This window comes from Molossus molossus, unplaced genomic scaffold, assembly GCF_014108415.1.
Source record: "Molossus molossus isolate mMolMol1 unplaced genomic scaffold, mMolMol1.p scaffold_m16_p_6, whole genome shotgun sequence".
Lineage (NCBI taxonomy): Eukaryota > Metazoa > Chordata > Mammalia > Chiroptera > Molossidae > Molossus > Molossus molossus.
Genome location: NW_023425399.1, coordinates 44,771,149 through 44,790,752, shown reverse-complemented (window position 1 = coordinate 44,790,752; position 19,604 = coordinate 44,771,149). Strand labels below are relative to the sequence as shown.

At 40.1% G+C, this 19,604-nt stretch overlaps 1 protein-coding gene across 25 annotated transcripts in view; it reads left to right on the top strand.

Moving 5' to 3' along the window:
• The window catches only part of RALGAPA2 (Ral GTPase activating protein catalytic subunit alpha 2), a 412,816-nt gene that overhangs the window by 328,617 nt on the left and 64,595 nt on the right, over positions 1 to 19,604 (top strand). For 9 of the 25 annotated variants that reach the window (XM_036244719.1, XM_036244718.1, XM_036244717.1 and 6 more), the window contains 3 exons: positions 709 to 908; positions 7,242 to 7,323; positions 8,739 to 8,832. In XM_036244719.1, coding sequence (XP_036100612.1) covers positions 709 to 908; positions 7,242 to 7,323; positions 8,739 to 8,756 — 300 coding nt within the window. In that variant the 3' untranslated portion in view covers positions 8,757 to 8,832. Of the gene's footprint in view, positions 1 to 708; positions 909 to 6,270; positions 6,320 to 7,188; positions 7,324 to 8,738; positions 8,833 to 19,604 lie in introns of those variants that run through there. The other 16 variants (XM_036244711.1, XM_036244697.1, XM_036244698.1 and 13 more) reach the window with 7 other exon arrangements.

Genomic DNA, 19,604 nt, shown 5'->3' with positions numbered 1-19,604 from the left:
TGGAGTAGAGTTGATGAAATTCTGATGGAAAAAAGAAGTGAGAGAGAGAAGAAAGAAATAAAAAAAATACGGACACCAAAACTTTGTGAGTTGCCCACATGATAGAAGTGTATCCAGTGAAGGAAAGCTGAGCCTCTGTTAAAGAAAAAAAAAAATGTAGAAGGAAATGAGGATAATGCAATATGTTGGAAGCAGAGGGAAAGAAGATTCAAGAAGAGAGAATGAGGACTTTAAGTAGGAACTTGTAGTTGTTAACAGGGATAGTCATCATTTCTATTAAGAGTTATTATGCATCAGGATCCATGAAGAAATATTTCCAGTTCTCTAAAACTGGCTTCAGAAGGATGCAAAGCTAGAGATATGCAGTGAGGGAAGGCTGTGTATTGTGCATAATCTGCATAATGTAGGCACTGATCAAGAATAATGACATTTCTGTAAATGACAACATGAAAAAAATAAAAGAGGCTGGTAACAATTTTTCATTAGAAGCTTTGCTAAAGAGTTCATAGTAGGGGAGCATTATGGAGAAGTCCTTTTTCACTTGATTTGAAAACCCTCAACCTGTGTCTCATTGAGATCAGCATCTGTTCTGTGGGTGACAGCCTTCATGGTCATGACAGGTCTGAGACATCAGTTGGCTGTTCTTATATCTTTGGATTGACTTTTACTGGTTTTTTTAAGTTGTGTTTTTCTGTTTTGAATCAACAGGTTCCATTTTTTGGACCTCTGTTTGATGGAGCCATAGTGAGTGGGAAGCTACTGCCAAGCCTTATATGTGCCACGTGCATCAACGCCAGCAGGGCCGTGAAGTGCCTCATCCCACTCTATCAAAGCTTGTATCTTTTTGCTTTAAATATGCAACTTATTAACTATCCCAGAATCCAGAATCCTGTCAGTTTTCATGAGAGGTAAGTATTAACAACTGGGTTGAACAGGGAAGAGATTGTTTTCAGTTTGTTTTGAAAATAACAGTGTGATTTTCAGACCATTTGTTAATTTATATTAACTATAATAATTCTGTGTTGCACCAAATTTAGAAAGAGTTTATTTAATAAATTACTCACATAAGTTTGCTGTAAGAAGCTGTGACTATATGTCGGGTATTTTCCCCCAAGTTCAGTCCCTTCCTGCATCTCTCTCTATTTGTTGCAGTCTGTTTTGGGGTCACTCACAGTGCCTACCAGAAACCAACAGCAAATGAAATGACTCTAATAAATCAAAGACTGTGGCAAGTGCCACCAGAGAGTATAAATAGTGTTCTAGAAGGTCAGAGGCGGAAAAATTGCATCTGGTTTGGAGGACAGGGCAAGGTGTCCTTAACCAAGTTGCGTTTGAACTCATCAGTAAGAATGGCTAGAAATTATTTTGTAATTTTCCCAAATCATTACTATCTCCTTTTCTAATTCTTGATCTTCTCTAAAAACAAGAAATTCCACTTTTGTAATTTTTATCAAACATTAATAGGCATGCTGTGGTTTTAAAATCCAGGCATGAGCCCTGGCCCGTTTTGTTCAGTGGTTAGAGCGTCAGCCTGCAGACTGAAGAGTCGCACGTTCCATTCCAGTCAAGGGCACGTACCTCTGTTGCATTTTGTCCCTGGCCTTGGTCTGGGGCAGCCAATCCATGTGTCTCTCTCATGTCAGTATTTCTCTCTCTCTCTCTCTCTCTCTCTCTCTCTCTCTCTCTACCCCCTCCCTCCACCCCCTCTCCTCCTCTCCCCCACCCCCTCTCCCCCTCTCTCTTCCTATCCTTCTCCCACTCCCTCTTCCTCTCTCTCCTTCCCTTCCACTCTATCTGAAAATAAAAGGAAAAATATATCCTCGGGTGAGGATTAAAATATATATGTGTATAAAAATATATATCCAAGCATGATCTCTGACTATAAGAAAAAAAAAATTAAGGTGACTTTGCCCTGGCCAATTTGGCTCAATAGTAGAGCATTGGCCCTCAGACTGATGAGTTGCAGGTTCGATTCCGGTCAAGGGGGGCATATACCTCTGCTGCAATTCATCCCCAGCATTGATGGGGTCACGTGGGAGGCAACCAGCTGATGTGTCCTTCTCACATCGATATTTCCTCTCTCTCTCTTTCTTTCCTTCTCTCTCCCTCCCACTCTATCTGAAGATAAATAGAAAAATAATCTCAGGTGAGGATTTAAAAGGAAGGTAAGAAATTAAGGTGACTTCATAAAATTACTGGAAAAGGCATATAAACCTCGTAATACGCCTTAGAAACTCTTTCTTTTTAATTGGTATTGATGATGTTTATAAACAGACTGCATGTGGCCTGGTTCTCTCTACTTCTCCCAGCTTAACCATAGTGATGTGTCACTGGAGGTTGGGGGTGAGAGGTGGGTGAGAAATATCATGTGTGAATAGATAAAATTTATGAAAAAAATATATTTCATTAAAGTCCTGGTCACTTTATTGACTGATATTCTGTCTTTAGATTAAAAAAAAAATACATATGCCATGTAGCAACTTAGAATTATCATAGAAATTAGTAATAGAAAAGAGCTATTAGGTCCCATCTGGTCTCTCTCCAGGGGCCAGGGTAGCATTGTTCCCTTCAGCGTGCTCCCTGATGCTTTGTCCAGGCTGGTGGTGCGTGTTCTGGAGATGGCACTCTTTGCAGTGATTTCTACAGCACTCTAGACTTAATCTTATGCCTGGTGTTGATTCAGCCTTCAGCATGGAGATTTTATTTCACATGCTGTTGAAAAGAGGTTCTTGGCAGAAATGAGAAAGACCTATTTGGCAATTGGTTTGTCAGTTTGCATGTCAAGTAGGATGAGCGGGACATTCATCAGTCAAGTATGTTGAAGCAAGGCCAAAAAAAAAAAAATTATTCGCAAACAAAAATGTTGTGTTTTATTAGTCCATTGTGACTTTTGTCACATCACCTTCTCCACCTATCAAACTTCTCATTATAAAATACATGCTTTGTTATTTTGTTGAACACTGTTATTTCAAATAAGAATAAATGTGACATCAGAATAATCAGGTTTAGGGAAAACAATATTTTTAAAAGTTCAAAGGATAGAATTTAGCATCACTTTAAAAACTTTTCAAGCAATTACATTCTGTTGATATGGATGCCAGTTGGGACTATTGATACTAATGTGGGTTAGTAAATGCTGTATTCTATAATAACTCATAAAATAGCCAGGTTGACATCTCCTAGGACAACTTAGTATAGAAATTAGGAAAGAGAAAGTAATAAAACCTATTATGTTGATTATTATAAAAATTTTAAATATTTTTCTTTTTACTTACACCTCGAGGAGATTTAATTGTTGCTATTCAAATAAGTTATTTAAAACAAGAAATAATATATATAATTTTTATAGAGATGTAGTCAATGGGGAAAACTTTGCAATCATTTAACTACTCTATTCTTTAACGTTTGCCTGCAAAAGTGCTAAAATTCAGGCAAGAAGCCAAAGATACTATAAGAAGTCAAGTGGGGATAAAGAGTTTTTTGTTGGTGGCGATCTTTAAAAAATTACTAATTAAATTTTTTTTAATTTAAATATTTATAGATATTTGCTTAGACTATTAATAGTTAAGTTGCTCCCTTAATCTTTTGTTGAAGCATCCTGATCCTCACATTCTTTGGGAAAAGTCTAAACTAGTTTGTGTTATAGTTAATGTCTGGATTAGCTGCTTCATGGAGATAAGTTCTAGATTTGAATTCTGGAAAACACTAAGTAATCTAATGCATTTTAATCATGGGTGCCTCCTTATATTTATTCACTTGCCAGTCAGTGTGGACTCCCAAAATAACGAGCCCTGTGCTAGGGGCTCAGGGTACATGGGACCAAAGCAGATGAGGTTCTTGCCCTGTGCTTCATAGAGAAGACAAGATAATGAAGATCTGTAAAACATTTAATGAAGATCTATAAAACAAGTAAATGGTATGGGAGGTGAAACCATGGAAGAAAGCCCTCATCAAAGAGAGCATATAGGCTGAGATTGGAGGGATGAGAAGCTGTCCTCAGGGAGCAGGGCAGCATTCTAATCACAGAACCATTAGCAAGTACAAGAACTCAGTGTTCTTGAGTGAGAAACTTGTTTTTCTTAGGATTTTCTGCACGTCAAGTCCATCAGGGGGCCTGTGACACATGTAAGAGCAAACTTCCAGCAGAGATGATTTTCTGGGTGGTACCTGAGGAAGCTAGACTTCCATAGCCCTTCAACCTCATGGCCTGCCTTGCAAGTTCTAATCTTAGTACAAAATCAAGGCTGCCTGAATCAGGGCTACAGGTGCAGAGGAAGTGTAGGGGCCACCACCCCAAGCCCCTGCAAGCCCCCTAAGGGCTGAGAAGATCAGTAATAGTCTGAACACACCTAAAACCAGGTCCGGCTAAGTAACCTGTGGGTCCCAATGCAGAATGAAACTCTGAGGCCCCTTGTTCAATAAGCAGGGAAAAGTAACTCTAAAGATGCTTTAATATAAAGCTTTTTTCATTCTTCTGTGGCTTTTCTTTTCTCTTATCCTGGTATTTCTTATTTATTGCTTTACCTTTTCTTTTTGTAAATCCCCACTTGAGGATATTTTTCTATTTATCTATGGACAGAGAGAGAGAAACATTGATGTGAGAAAGACACATCAATTGATTGCCTTCCGCACGACCTCAACCAGGGCCAGGGACCAAACCGCAACCAAGGTACATGCTTTTGACTGGAATCGAACCTGCAACTTTTTCGTCTGAGGGCCGATGCTCTAACAGCTGAGCCAAACAAGCCAGGGCTTCTTTTTTTAACTTATCTTTATTATTGAAAGAATTACAGATGTCCCCACTTTTTTCCCCCATTGACTCTCTCCTCCTCATTTCTGCCCACCCCCTGCCTTCCTCCCACTATTGTCTTTGTCAATTGGTTTTGCATATATACACATAAGTTCTTTGGTTTATCTCTTCCCACCCCACCACCCCCCTTCCTTCTGAGGTTCATTAGTTCAATAACCAATTTGTACTTAATCCCTTCACCGTTTTCGCCCATCTCTCCAACCCTCCTCCCATCTGGCAACCAACAAAAAGTTCTGTGTATTTATGACTCTGTTTCTGTTCTGCCTGTTCATTTTTTTTTGTAGATTCAATTGTTGACAAGTATTTATTGCCATTTTATTGTTTATATTTTTTTATCTTCTTCAAGAAGACCCTTCAACATTTCATATAATACTGATTTGGTGGTGATGAACTCCTTTAGCTTTTTCTTGTCTGAAAAACTCTTGATATGTTCATTGATTCTAAATGATAGCTTTTCAGGATAGAGTAACCTTGCTTGTAGGTCCTTGTTTTTCATCACTTTGAATATTTCTTGCCACTCCCTTCTGGCCAGCAAAATTTCTTTTGAGAAATCAGCTGACGGTCTTATGGAAGGTCCCTTTTAGGTAACTGACTGCTTTTCTCTTGCTGCTTTTAAGATTCTCTCTTTGTCTTTAACCTTTTGTATTTTAATTGTGATGTGTCTTGGTGTGGGCCTCTTTGGGTTCATCTTGTTTGGGACTCTTTCCGCTTCCTGGACTTGTTTGTTGTCTTTTTCCTTCACCAAGTTAGGGAAGTTTTTTGTCATTATTTTTTCATATAGGTTTTCAATTACTTGTTCTCTCTCTTCTTCTGGCACCCCCATGATATGAATGAAGCAAGACTTAACTTCACCAGGGGTCTGGTATCCACTGAGTGTGTTGCTCGTGGAGGTGGTTGGGTGGTGGTTCTTCAACATGGTCCACTGGGTGTATTGGCTCTGGGTCCTCCTGGGAAGGTGCAAGTCAAGGTCAGCCAACACCTGTGTTCTGCCTCAGGGCCACCAGGCATGAGCTACAAAGCTGTCTGCAGAGAGCAGCTTCTAATGCTGGACTTGGAGGTACCCAGGCAAGGCCAGGCTGTGAACCATGGCCGGCTGTTGCTATTGCCAGACCTGGGGGCTCCCTGAGGCCAGGTGCTGCTTGTGTAAGAGATTTTAGGAAAATCTGAAGCATGAGCCCAGACAGGCTATTCCTATGGTAAAGCCACTGGAAACACCTTGGGTTGGCCGGAAAGTTGGGTGGGGCAGGGCCTCAGGGAATCACCAGGGCAGGGCAAACAGTGTGAGCCAGGTACTGGAGTCCCAGATATGGTGCCTGTCTACTGGCCCAGTGGGGGAAGGGCTCACCAAAGGAACAGTGACCTCCACCAGCACTTCTGTCCAGGAAAAAGCTGCCTCTCTAGATCTCATCCTGATGCCAAACAACTCAGTTATTTCCCTTTTGTTTCTGGTGCCTTTCAAGCTGCATCCCCTGCCCTGGAGTCCCGAAGGAGTGAGTCTGAGTAAGTGCGTGGGCCTTTTAAGAGGAGCTGCCTGGGACCCCAGCCACCTCAGCTTTCCTCTGCCTCAATTTCAGTTGTCTTTTACAGCCAGAAGATATGGGGACTTCTCTTCCTGGAATTGGAACCCTGAGCTAGGAGGCCTGGTGTAGGACTGAGACCCCTCACTCTTCAGGCGGTACCTCATAGCCGAGGTATTCCTCCTGATTTTTATTTGCCACACATAGGTGTGGGACCAGCACTTCTACGCTTCTGCCTCTCCTACCAGTCTGAAGTGTCTTCTTTAATTTTGTAGTTGTAAGACTTCCATTCAGCTCTATTTCAGGCTGTTCTGAAAGATGTTGTTCTGTAGTTTAGATAAAATTTTGATGTGGTTGTGGGAGGAAGAAAGTACCATGTTTACCTACACCGCCATCTTGACCAGAAGTCATTTATTGTTCAATGTAATTTTAAGTAAAAAAATATATATATATTAAAATTTTTAATTATTAGCATTAATTCTATTATTCTTTGTAGTGTGCGGTGCCAGTTTAATATGTAAATATAAAAACATTTAACTCATATGGACTCACCAAAATTAGTTTGTATTTCATAACTCATACATGATATATTTTGTTCTTGCCAGGACCATGGAAACACTGCACAAAACTACTTCATCTATTTTTATTTCACTCTTCATATGCACATATTGTGCCAAATCTTTACTTTCAGTTTACTGATGAGAAAGGAATCTACTAGCAGGAAGAGGAACTGTGGCTCAGCCTGTATTTCCCTTTCCTTCTGTTATCATTTTCAGGGTAGATTGTTGGCTAACACTGATAAACCCTAACTTATGATGGTTCAACTTATGGTTTTTTTTCAATATTACAATGGTGGGAAAGTGATGCATTCAACAGAAACCATACTTGGAATTTTGAATTTTGATCTTTCCCAGCCTAGCGCTATGTGGTAGGATATCTAATGATGCTGGGCAGCAGCAGCTAGACGCAGCTTTTATCGGCCACATGATCGTGAGGGTAAGCAACCTGTGCCCTTCATTGTATTCATTGTGTTCAGTGATATGCCCATCTATGATGTCTGGTAGGGCAGGTGTATTAAATGCATTTGCAACTTACAATATTTTCAATTTATGATGGGTTTATCTAGATATAACTCCATTATAAATCAAACTTCTGTACATGGAAGTAACACAACTAAGGATATATAGGGTTCCTTGGTTATTCTTGTGTAGTAGGACACCATTGTTTTCTTTCTGCATTCAAAGCAAGATCTGGTTCATATGGAGAGTATGGCCGCTCAGGGTAGTCAGGTCCCCTGCTTACTCAGTCATAGACTAAGTAACATACTTCCTATGTGCTTTCTTTGGGTCACTCCAAACTCTCAGGCATAACTGGTATTCAGTGTTCATGGGGCACTGCTAAGACTATTGTGAATGGGGCAGGTGGCAAGGAACCAGCAGACTACTGTGTGTATCCTGTGCCATGTGCATGCTCCACTGTCTCATCAGACTTCAAGTGCAGAACAAAAAAATCAAAGGAGAAATTATTAAGAATTTCAGGGTGGCAGCAGCAAAACATTAAACCAAGCAGGGCTTGTTGTAAGCACAAGGCCCTGTGTAGCCACTCAGGTCACAGACCCAGGAAGCCCTGCCTGGAGCCCATTCTGAACAACCAACCCCCTTCTCCTCATAGGAGAACTCTGTACCTGGGAGTTTATTAGATTCAATTCTCCTTTCTAAAGCCAGGCAGTATCTCTTGGCAAAACTTTGTTGGCATATGAACTAAGACCCATTAAGGAATGAAACGGCTTGTGTACATGGCCCTAGAAGACACAGTTCATTTAAGAGAGCAAAAATCTTAGAAAAAAATCACTATTACAGTTTCCCTGATATTAGATATAGTAGTGAATATTGGCAAGGAAAGGAAAATTTCTTTGTCAACACAGGCCAGTTTATATGGACAATGTATCCTCATTTTGTTTCTAATATTTAGATTACAATTGTTAAGTAGAACATTGTCAAACTGCACATTTAATCAAAATGTTATTCACTTTCTAAGTATCCAAATGACTATTTTATGAACACAGAGCATGCTGTTTAGTTCAGACATTCTATAAGTCCTTTTAGAGAAAGAGCACTTGCTTTTTTGTATTGACCATAGATAGCCAAACATTGAACCTGATAATAGTCAGTGGTGTTAGTTTGCAGTAGTTATTGTCTGCTCTCCCTCTCCAGCTAATGATTGATACTTAACTGCTTTAGAATAGTGTCAATTGACATTCAGTCTTATATTTAACTAGAAATAGAAATATAGGCAGTTCCATATCAATTTTATTTACTAATATTCAAGAAAATGTAACATGTCTTATTAAGCTGAGAACTAGGAGCATTGTCAGAATGAATTTGCCCTTTATTTGTTTTGTTAAATTTTAGGATCATTTTGAACCGTGAATCCAGCTTCGAACCTATATCAAAGAAGTTCTTGTTTGGGGTACCCTTGGCTAAATGATCAGAAAGCTGGAACTGTGGTAGGAGACTGAAAAATACCATTGACTTACATCATCAAAAAAATGTTAATGCAAGAGGGATGTGTTTGGAAAGTACCCTCAGTAACATTTCAGCCTAACCCCTTTGTTCCCTCTGGGTTTTCTGGTAACTTCCTTGGCGGGCTAAATCAAATCTGTCAAGTTGAGCCTTCATCCTGTGGCCATGACTCTTCTGAGTGATGAGGGCCGACTCACCTGCCATCTGCTTTTTCTATCCCTTGTGGGCAATCAGAGCCTATTCCTGTGCCTAGAGTGTTGTAAATGGGAAGCTTGCCACATGTCATGTTCACAGTTCCCAAGCCAACTAAAGATTCCAAAATCAAACCACGGTCAGCTGATAAAAGTTCCCAAAAGCATTTGAACCAGGGCTTTCATTCTCCTCTTCAGATAACTTATTTCAGGGAAAAGGTTGCACACAGTGTGCATTGTGCCCATTAGGAGGGGATCACCCTGAATCAGACAGATGGTGGCTTTTTAAAATAATGTCCACTTCAACGGAACAATAGTCTCAATGGCACTTGCCATCTCTTCTCTCTGGAACTATCAGCATTTGACTGAGAGAACTGGGCTGTCTAAAAGTAATTTTTTACCTCATTCTTTCACATGTGAAATTTAGTTTCATTTGCAATTAGTATATATATTTGATAATACCAGAGCTTCTCTCTTAGACACATGACTTAATATTGCGAAGTTTTGTTCTCAATTTACACACTTTCAAAAATGTCCCTTCTCTCCTGTTTCTTTCCTCTCCACTGGGATCTTTGTTCTTTTTTCTGAGAAGATTTTTAATTTCTTCCATTTGTCTCCATACACTTAAGAAAAGTGTATGAAAATGAGGCAAGTGTACCATGTGGTGTATTTTGCCATGCAGAACCAGTTATGCATTTGCCAACGTTTACTATGTCCCTGCCATGTGCCATGCATTGTCCTAGCCACTAGGAATAGAAATATGAATAAAATATTCCAAATGAGGGGACAGTCTTTGCTCATGGACTAAGCTCTGAAAGAGTACATCACATTCTAAAACCATAGATGCTTCATACAGCAGAGTGTGGAAGATAACACACACACAGAGGAGTTTAAAGAGTAAATGAGGGCTTAGTTTTAGGCAGGGGCAGGGAGATACATTGAATACCTACATGAAGCAAGTAGACTTAATTGAGTGTGGGACCTGCTAGATTTGCTGGGATGCAGAGGGTGATGAGAAGAGGATCAAGGATAGAACTTGTGGAAGAGTAGGCTTGGGAAGAGAAGGTGGAGAGAGAGAAGGGAGAGGAAAAGGAGAGAATAGTTTCTCAGAAAAGCAAGGAGGAGGGAATAGCTTTATCTTCATTGTTGCTTGTGCTCAAGCAAGACACAAGCTTCTGGGAGGTCATACGCATGGCTGCTTCTAGCAGCCTCGAGTCTTTACCTTGAGAATTGAGTATAATAGGACCTAGAACTGAATTAATTCAAGAAAAGAGGCAAACACACTTTAGATAACAGCAGCACCAACAAGGAAGAAGGGATTGCAGTGCCTAAGAATGGAAAATGCATGGGAGAGGGCTAGGTTAAAGAGTAGCAGCTGGAATGGAGTGATACTCCACACAGTGGGCCATGCACAGTGCTTTTCGAATCCTTATTTCTAAATAGGCCAAAGGCAAAGTATTCTTGTAATAGGGATTTACACTACTCAGTATTAGCTCCAACATATATTCTACTAAAGACATCAGCATTTGATAAATTCTTGGCTGGCAAACAATCTCATCTCTCAGAATACAGAGGAAGCAAATGAGGGGAACCAATATTTTGGATCTATTCTTTAGCAATTTAAAAGATTGGATTTGCGACTTTGAATGTTGCAGAAAGTAATGAGTTTACATTAGAGTTTGTATAAGAATGGGAGAAAAATGCAAGTAGATCTGTACCCTGCCATTGGGAAGCACATTTAAAAAAGTTGAGTTCAGAGGTGAAAATGGCATATTCCCGTGCATGGGATGAGGTTGTAAAGAGAGTAAGAAATGAGAGATTTTTTTTTATTATTATTATAGTATTAAAACTATTTCTCTCAGAAAGAAAAAGGGGAGACATGTAAGAACAGCCAGTGTAGTTGCACATAGTGGACTCTGATGAGTTTATATTTAAAGTACAGTGATACCTCGGTTCTCGAACATAATTCGTTCCAGGAGGACGGTCGAGAACCGAATTGTTCGAGAACCGAAGAAATGAAACCAATAGGAAAGCGTGACTCTCTCTCTGCACTCACACTGATGACGCAAGCAAGGCGCGCTGGGCCGAATGAACGCCATTCGGCTCAACTCGGCTCATCTCGGAAGTTCGAGTTCCAAATATTTGTTCGGATTCCGAGACAAAAGTTTCTCGAATCTCCATTTGGTCGAAAACCGAGGCGTTCGAGAACCGAGGTATCACTGTATGTGCATCAGGATTAAAAGAGGAGCTCCACCTTGTGCTGACAGAAGGTTGTCATCCCCCCCCTTTTTTTTCTTTATTTTTTTAGAGAGAGGGGAAGGGAGAGGGAGAGAGAGGTAGAAACATCAATGAGAGAGAACGTCGATTGGCCGCCTCCTGCATGCCCTTCATTAGGGATCAGGCCCACAACCTGGGCACATGCCCTGACCGGGAATCGAACCGGCGACCTCTCGGTGCCTGGGTCGATGTTCAGCTACTGAGCTACACCAGCTGGGCAGTCGTCTTTCTTAATCCATATCCCAGTTGTCCTCCATCTTCTTCATATGAGAAGGGACAGAAAGTATCTTAGTCTATGGATTAAAACTCAAATCACTGAGGACACATTAAGAACAAAAAAAGAATTGGCCCTTGCAAGTAAAATCCAGCCTTCAAGGCCACGTATGTCTGATTTTAGAACAAATTTAAAATAGTCATCTCAGAACCACAAGAACTTTTTTTTAGAAATCATATATAAAAAGGATGTATCCAGAACTGAAAACAGAAAAATATTTATCTCGTTTCAAAGAATTAAAGGATGAATTTTGGGATGTTGCATGGATTCCTTGTAAAATTGTTAGACTAGATTATTAAATAGCTTATGGTCCTTCAGAAAAGAATTAGTTCACAAATAAAATATCCCAAACACACTCATTGTGTTCGATAGGATTACTATTCTCAGAGATTAGAGAAATCTTATAAATATAAATCTTAATTTCAGTAAAACGCAAGATTAAGTGTCATAATCATCTGGCAGATAAGAGAGAAATGTGGGCCCATAGGAACAGGGTAACCTCACTGTGGCCAAACCTAAAATGTCTTAATTCATGGATTACCAATATTCTGGGCCCTTGTGTCTCTGGTCCAGTGTGTATACCATAGCCCTGCTCAACCCCTCTTCCATCCAAATTTTTTATCAGAAACTTTCACAAAGATCTACAATACATATTTATCAAAATACTATGTGCAAGAGAGCTGAGAGGGTTAACTAATTTTATGCCGGCAAAATCAGAAATTAGGACTATCTCAACAGATGAGACTGCCAGGCCCAAACCAACGAAGTGAGATTTAGGAGGGTAGACTCTAATGCCATGATTTGGTTTTGGTAATCAGCTGTGAGTGCAGGATGAGGGGGGTGTAGTATGAAGCAGTTACTGAAGGCAAATGTCTGAGGATTTTGGTTGAGAACAGATTTGAAATGAGACAAGAGGGTGATGTAGCAGCCGAATGCACTGCATTGTCTAGACCACAGCATGAGGACCATGAGGTCTAGGTCACAGGAGCACAGGAACAAAGGCATCATTCTATACTCCCCCGGCTTCAGGTCACATTGTAAAGGTGATGTGGCCACTCTGGGGCCACACTGTAAGAGAGACCTCAACCAACCTGGAGCAAGTCCAGAGAAATTATGACCATTACATCTTAGGTCTCAGGGAGTCATTAAAACCAAGGAGTTGTCTCAGGAGCCTAGGGGGTTTTTAAAGTGGAGCAGAGGCTGTAAAACTGGGACCAGTGAACAGAGGAAACCAGGAAACAGTTTTAGTTCAGTATCATAGCAAACATTTAAAAAACAGAGCCTACAGAACCTGCAGGCCAAATCCAGCCCCCCTGGTGGGCTTTGTTTGACTGCAGTGGCATCCAGCATTACCCATAAAAATTGAGTTTGTCAGCCACATTGAAAAATTGGGAGATTTTGTATTCTTAAAATTGTAGATTTCTGACTTCTCAAAGAATCAATACCTCTGACCGCCTCCTGGGCCTCCTTTCCTGCTGGCAGCAGTCAACCTCCTTACAGGCTGTGTGTGCACCTGTTCACCACAGCCTGGCCCAGTGTTGAAGCCTGGCACCAGGTGCCACTGTTATGTCCCCAAACCCCCAAAGATGGCCTCCTTCTGAAGGTTTGTGAGAGGGTTAGTGGGCCAAGCAGGTAAAATAGTGCCTGGTCCTTGATGAGAGTCCAGTGAGAATGATTGCAGTTGTTATTACATTACCAGCCTGGCCCTTGTAAATATTGGAGCTTTAAACCTCTTGTAAAAATTGGAACCACCCAACTGTAGAGTTAGTTCTCAGGAAGCATTTACTTTTGACCATGACAGGTGTTAAAGGGCAGAGACTGCTCTTCCCTCAGGAAAGGTTATTGTAAATCTAGCAGTCTATGCAGAGAACAGGTGGACATGATGCTTAAGGAACTATCAGTAACCACCCCGGCTTTTCTCCTCTCTTCCCGCTCCCTGATCTGTGGTTGTTGGGTCATCCCTGTCTTTGTCAGTCCTTTAGAGGGTGTGCTCCATCCCACTGTGGGGCCTTTGGGTATAGTGACCCATCTTGGCCACTCTGCTACCCCCAGCCCAAAGGCTCCCCTGGGTCTACTCTGTGACATAGATTCCTCACCTTCCTGCACCGTCTAGCCTTCTAAAGCTCTCCTTGCCAGACTGGGCCTTCCTCTGTCCTCTTCTCTCCTAATGATTCCAAGTTGCCCAACCGGGGCCTTGTTTCCATTCTGTTGATATCCTTCTAACGTATACCTACTAGTACATTATGTGTGCGTGTGTGTGTGGGTACAGAGAAAGGAAGGGGAAGATAATTTGGCTAAAAAAATTTTTTTTAAAAACAATTAGAAGACAAAAGCAAATCATATTTTATAAAATTGAAAACCTTAATCATCGAAGAAGTATGGCTCTACAAATAGAATATATATCTATGTATCTATATATAAATATCATTTTAAAATCCTTTTAATTCCATTTTTGAATGTTTACTGCTGGCTGTCTAACACTTAGAATAGCACTTTGCACATAGGAGGTACTCACTATTCTTGTCAGTATTCTTGGGTGAACTACATTGGCAAAAATACATATTACTGAAAGTTGGATTTTGTGTGTTTTTGTTTTCTTTTTCTTAATTCTCACCTGAGGATATATTTTCATAGATATTTTTAGAGAGAGTGGGAGGAAGGGAGGGAGGGAGAGAGAGAGACTGAGAGAGCAAACAAAACATCAGTGTGAGAGAAACATGTCGATTGGTTGCCTCCTGCATGACCCCGACCGAGGCCAGGGATCAAACCTGCAACCCAGGTATATGCCCTTGACCGGAATCGAACCTGAAACCCTTCGGTCCATGGGGCAACACTCTAATCACTGAGACAAACCAGCCAGGGCTATATTTTTCTCTATATTGAACGATACAGTGTTTTATGCATATTACTTTTATATTGCATTCTAAATAATAATACTTTTATCACCACTCCAAAAAATTATTTATGTGAAAATCCTGACGATTAGAATGGTGACTTTATATTTGATTTTGAAATTAATAAAATCTTACTGAGAACCATGAAAAGTAAGTGAAGGTTCTACAATAATCTCATTTCCTTGGAGCAATACATTTATTTGGTTTTTGAAAGAGAGATTGAATTCTAACAGTGTTCAAATCAGAAAACTTACAGACAGAAAGGAAGTGGGCAGGAAACTTAATATTGCCATTAAAGCCATGATCTCCAGGGAGGCGAGTGACTAGTTCAGGGTAAAAAAGTAATATCTGGAAAGGCCTTAAATAATGTTGGGGTCAGGGTCTATTTCTAAATCCTAGGAACAGGAATGTAATTGTAGGGTTTTTAAAAAAAAATTTATTCTTAATTGTATGTAAATTTTATACACGTAAATAAAACGCCTGCAATGCCTAAGGGAAGCTCTTCACATGTCTGAGACCTGGAGCAGGCTGGGCCTTGGCTGGGCATGCAAATACTGACAGCTGAAGTCACTTGTTGGAAAGTCCACAAACTCTGGTTACAGCTGCATTTGTCAGTAGCTTTAAGGGAAGTGTAATCAGCCAGAGAGATTAATTTGCATCTCAATTAGAACCGAGTCGGGAGGAAGCACTAGGGTCTGATTGGGGAAGGTTGTGGAAGAAATCTCACCAAGCACAAAAGCCTCCCTAGCTCTGTCCTCCAGCTGAGTGGAGGACAATATCTGAAGCTTCGTTTCCATAGGGACCAGAAGCCTGCTGGGCCCCAGAAGAATCTCGGGTTTGCACCATAATCATTTGGTCATGATGACACAAATTCCACTGTTGTTCCCAAATACATATTGCTGTTAGAAAGCTGTTAGAAAAGTGGAAATGGTCATTATGTCAAAAGCATGCAAGGGGGACTTTGTTGACCCTACTTACTTTTTTGCATAATGCTGCTAGGATTTCTAGGCATTTAACATTTATTAATGTCTGAATATTCAAAGAGTAAAAGGTCATTCCATAAATGACAATATTTCTTCAGCATTCAGATGGTTGGTTACTTTGGAAATGGCACAGCTTCAAAAGGAGCCATTATTCCTGATTCTCCCACAGTCTTCAGCAGTAGGCAAACAAGATTATGAATTTTAAAATGCAGGCAAGGAAGAAATATGGAATCTTCTGGCCATGGAGCAGGGAAAAAATTTTGCCCTTACAGGCTTCCTAAGAATCCTGACAAAACTGAAAAAAATATCTCCACCCTTAACTTTAAAAAGCAAAAAGTAGTATTAATTTTAAATCTTTCCTTCAAATACTATCTGTGGCCATTTTCATGGGCTTTGATATTTCTATCAGACAGGTAGTTTGTTTTCAGAGAAGATGTTCATAGTCTCAAAATTCTGTACTTGGGCCTAGTGCGAGCGGAGACTATCTGAATCATTTATGCCAGGTTACTCTGCCATAACAGGAAAGGCTCGCCCTTGGCATTTTTGGAGGAAGATTTTTATTTCTAGTTTATTTTGTTCACACTCAAATAGTTAACTAATTGGCTCCAGCTTCAGAGTAAGAAAACAAACAAAAAAAGAGTGAGAAAAAAACTGAATCCTACATTATAAACTTAAAATAAAACTAAATTCTCTTTTTTAAAAAATCATGGTTTTAAATTTATCTTCCCATTCTGGAAAGAGGAAGGAACAAGTGTCCTGAGGACAGTATCTTCCAGTGCCCACAGACTAAAATAACACATTGCAGCGAGACATCAGAGCCTCTTAATCCGACATTAATCAAATTTCAGTTTACTAATTATGAGGCTATTTTGAAAGGAACATAATGCCATAAACAGCAGCGCAGAACATTTAGTAGACTCTGGGATTATAAGCAATATATGTGAAAGTAAGACTTTCTGTTATTCAAATCTCCAAAAAGAATAATACATGCCTTATTATAATAAGAGATTGTGCAAAGCCAAAGAAGGACAAAGCAGGCAAATCCAAATGGTGAGAGCCCTTCTGTGCCTGTCTGCCTTAGTGTATGCAGCGAGCTCCCAGCAGGCTTTGGAATAGGAGTAATTTGCAACACACTCAAGTAAAGTTTTTAATCAAAGTAGACACTTTTGGTAATATGTGGGTGAGTACAACCCAAATGCCATCATGTTAACCTTGAAAGAGTGTCCTTTCTAGGTTACTCTGTGGAATTTAACCAGATTCTGAAATGGGTACTTTGAATGTTGTGCTTCAAATCTGTTTCTGAGGTCCTGTGTTTCAAAAGCTTTTGACTTTATTCCCTGGGACTTCATAAAGACCGTTGGGGCCAGGATGAGGGGAGGAAGGATGGAAACTTTGAAGATCAGTGCCAATGCCTATTTGGTCCCCTTTTCTCATCTCTGCTCCCCTCTAACCCTATTGCTTCCCCCACTCCAGGGTTAGGTGTGTAGTGTGCAAGTCACTGAGGAGTCAAGATATACTTTAATGTTTCTGTTGTATTTTGCACATGCCTTTAACATAGCCAACTTGAGAAGTACACAGAGCTGCTTTAGTTTCCAACAATGGCATGTTTCCAAAACACCACAATATTTTAAACAGACACCCCCTTGGACATTGTTTATTATTACTTGTAACCCACATCAGATACTATGTATGTCCAAATGATCTTCGTATCACTTTTATTAGCATCACAAAAATGAAACAATACAGTATTTAGTGACTTGCGGTATTTATCTTTCTTTAGATTATTCTATTGCTTCATTTCTGATTTCAATATTTCTAATTTGGTCCTAGGATGTAAAAGAGTACAGAATATGTGTCCCTCTGCTGTGTCCACTCACTGTTGTACAGAGCTTTGGTCCTTAATCCTTCAGTGATCAGTGAAGGGGCTGCTTCCTAAAAACTCAGGGTCTGCTGGTCAGGGAACAAGCCAGTCCTTAAGATGTCAAGCCCTTTTAGTTCTCTTATTTGTCTATGAAGTGGGGTGTAAAGTATATTAGTGCATCCAGCATCCCGGCTTTGAGGCAGATGTGTGCCTGGAAGTGCAAAGTCTCATACCCCCCAAAAAGAGTAGGCAAGCTTGATTGCTGATGGGATTCTGAATTTATAAGCAGAGTTCCAGAATTCCCCCAGGGCCTACTTTTCAAAGGCAAATTAGTACGTTTGCAACTTGATCCCTGGGCAACTTTTGACAGTTGTTCTAAGAATAATAAAACAGATGGACAGAATAGATTTTGGGGGTCTCCATCCAAACAGCCATCCTCAGTGGAATTTAAAGAAGGCGAGGAGTTGATGGGGAGAGCTGCTGCTACTCACCATTATGTTCTGCCTTTGACATCCAAGAACCATAACTTTCTCCCAGAAGAAAATGAAAATTGTCATCATGTTCTATTTTTCTAATGAGAGCGCAGCTTGGCTGTGAGAAAATAAATAGGATAGGTGTTTTCTTCATATATTTCAAATTAAATGGATTAAACTTGGTTAAATTGAATTTATACTCCCAATAAACCAATTTTAATGTGAATATGAGAAAGAAATGTAAATTAGTTTTAAGTTTTTAGGATTTTTGACCCCTTTAAATAAAGGAGAGCCTCTTTGGAATGACTTAGAAACACTGTCTACTAATTCACTTGAGAAAATAGAACGTATGCCTCTCTACCAGAATAAACTTTCTCTGCATATAACAACATAGTGAACATCACAACTCTACGTTGAAAACAACATGTACATTGTCTGAATGAAGAAAACAGTTATATCCGTATTTATGCCCTATACTTCTGTCAAACAAATGCATATATATTTGTGCATAAACAGTTCACATAAACTCCACTTTTTGGAGACTTTCAGCCTTCCCTGAGTGTTGATTTTAGCTCTTATCAGATTAGAGTGGTATGTGTTTTTCTTTTAATTAATTGGCTTCCTCCGAGATAAATTTCTATACTCTTTAATTATTCCTTTTGTCTGGATTCATTTGCCCCAATTATCACACTTTAGGCCACAAAGATTAAATAAGGTAGCAGATCAGCTGTGCTTTTGGAGTTTCAGAGCTACTTGAGTAACTGTTGAAATATGTGTGTTCTGGGAGCCCCCAAATTTTCTTTGTCTTGTAGACCAGTTGTTTAACTAGAATTCTACTGATGATAACCCAGTAGTACAGTAAACTTTTTCTTTTCTTTTCTTTTTTTGAGAAACATGAAAGCAATTTAAACCCTTTTTCTAGGTCTCATATTCGGCTGTATCACTGACTATAATGGTGGACCCTTATGGGGAAGGCTCAATTCTTGGGCATTCTCTTCCCTTCACAGCAGCAATTTTCCTACAAGTACCAGATAAATTGTAAGGTGTGTCTTTTTGTTGTACTGCTCAAATCAGCAGGTGACATGTGATAGCAAGCTTCAGATAGACCTTGGGTTTCCATTTTAGTTTAAATAATAACTAATTCTGTGGCTTTTAACAAATATCTTTACCTCTGTCAGTGTCCCTGTAAATAAGGATAATAGTCCCTCACAACCTGCTTATGGCAAGGATTCATGGAATGAAGTACATATAAATGGAATTAATCCACAAAACATAATTGAAATATAACTGCTTCACAGAACCCCATCGTCCGTGGCCTGCCGTAGGCACACAGCCTAGTGATTGTGGCTCCCTGGGCCAGTGTGGCTGCCTCTTCCGTTTTCCTGCTTCTTCCTGCTGTCCCTGGAAAACTCTTCACCAGCCAGAGTTTTTCTTCTAAAATAGAAATCACAGCATGTCATAGCTCAAAACCCTCCAGTTGCTCCCATTCTCACCCACAGAAAAAAACAGCATCCTTATGAGGACCCACAAACATATTCCAGCCTCAGAAAGTGCACGCATACTAGGAATGCTCTTTCCTCCTCCTCACCCCCTCATTGTCTTCATAGCTCACCCTTACGTTAGATTTCTGCTCAGAAGCTACTCATCAGAAAGTTTCCAAAATAGCAAGCCCTCCCTCTGAGCAGTCTCACCATGTAGTCCTTAGCACTAAGAGTAGGAACTTTGTTGTGTTCACTGCTGTATATCCCCAACACTTGGAGCCCAGGGTAAGCCTGGCAGGAGGATACTCTCCATAAGAATAG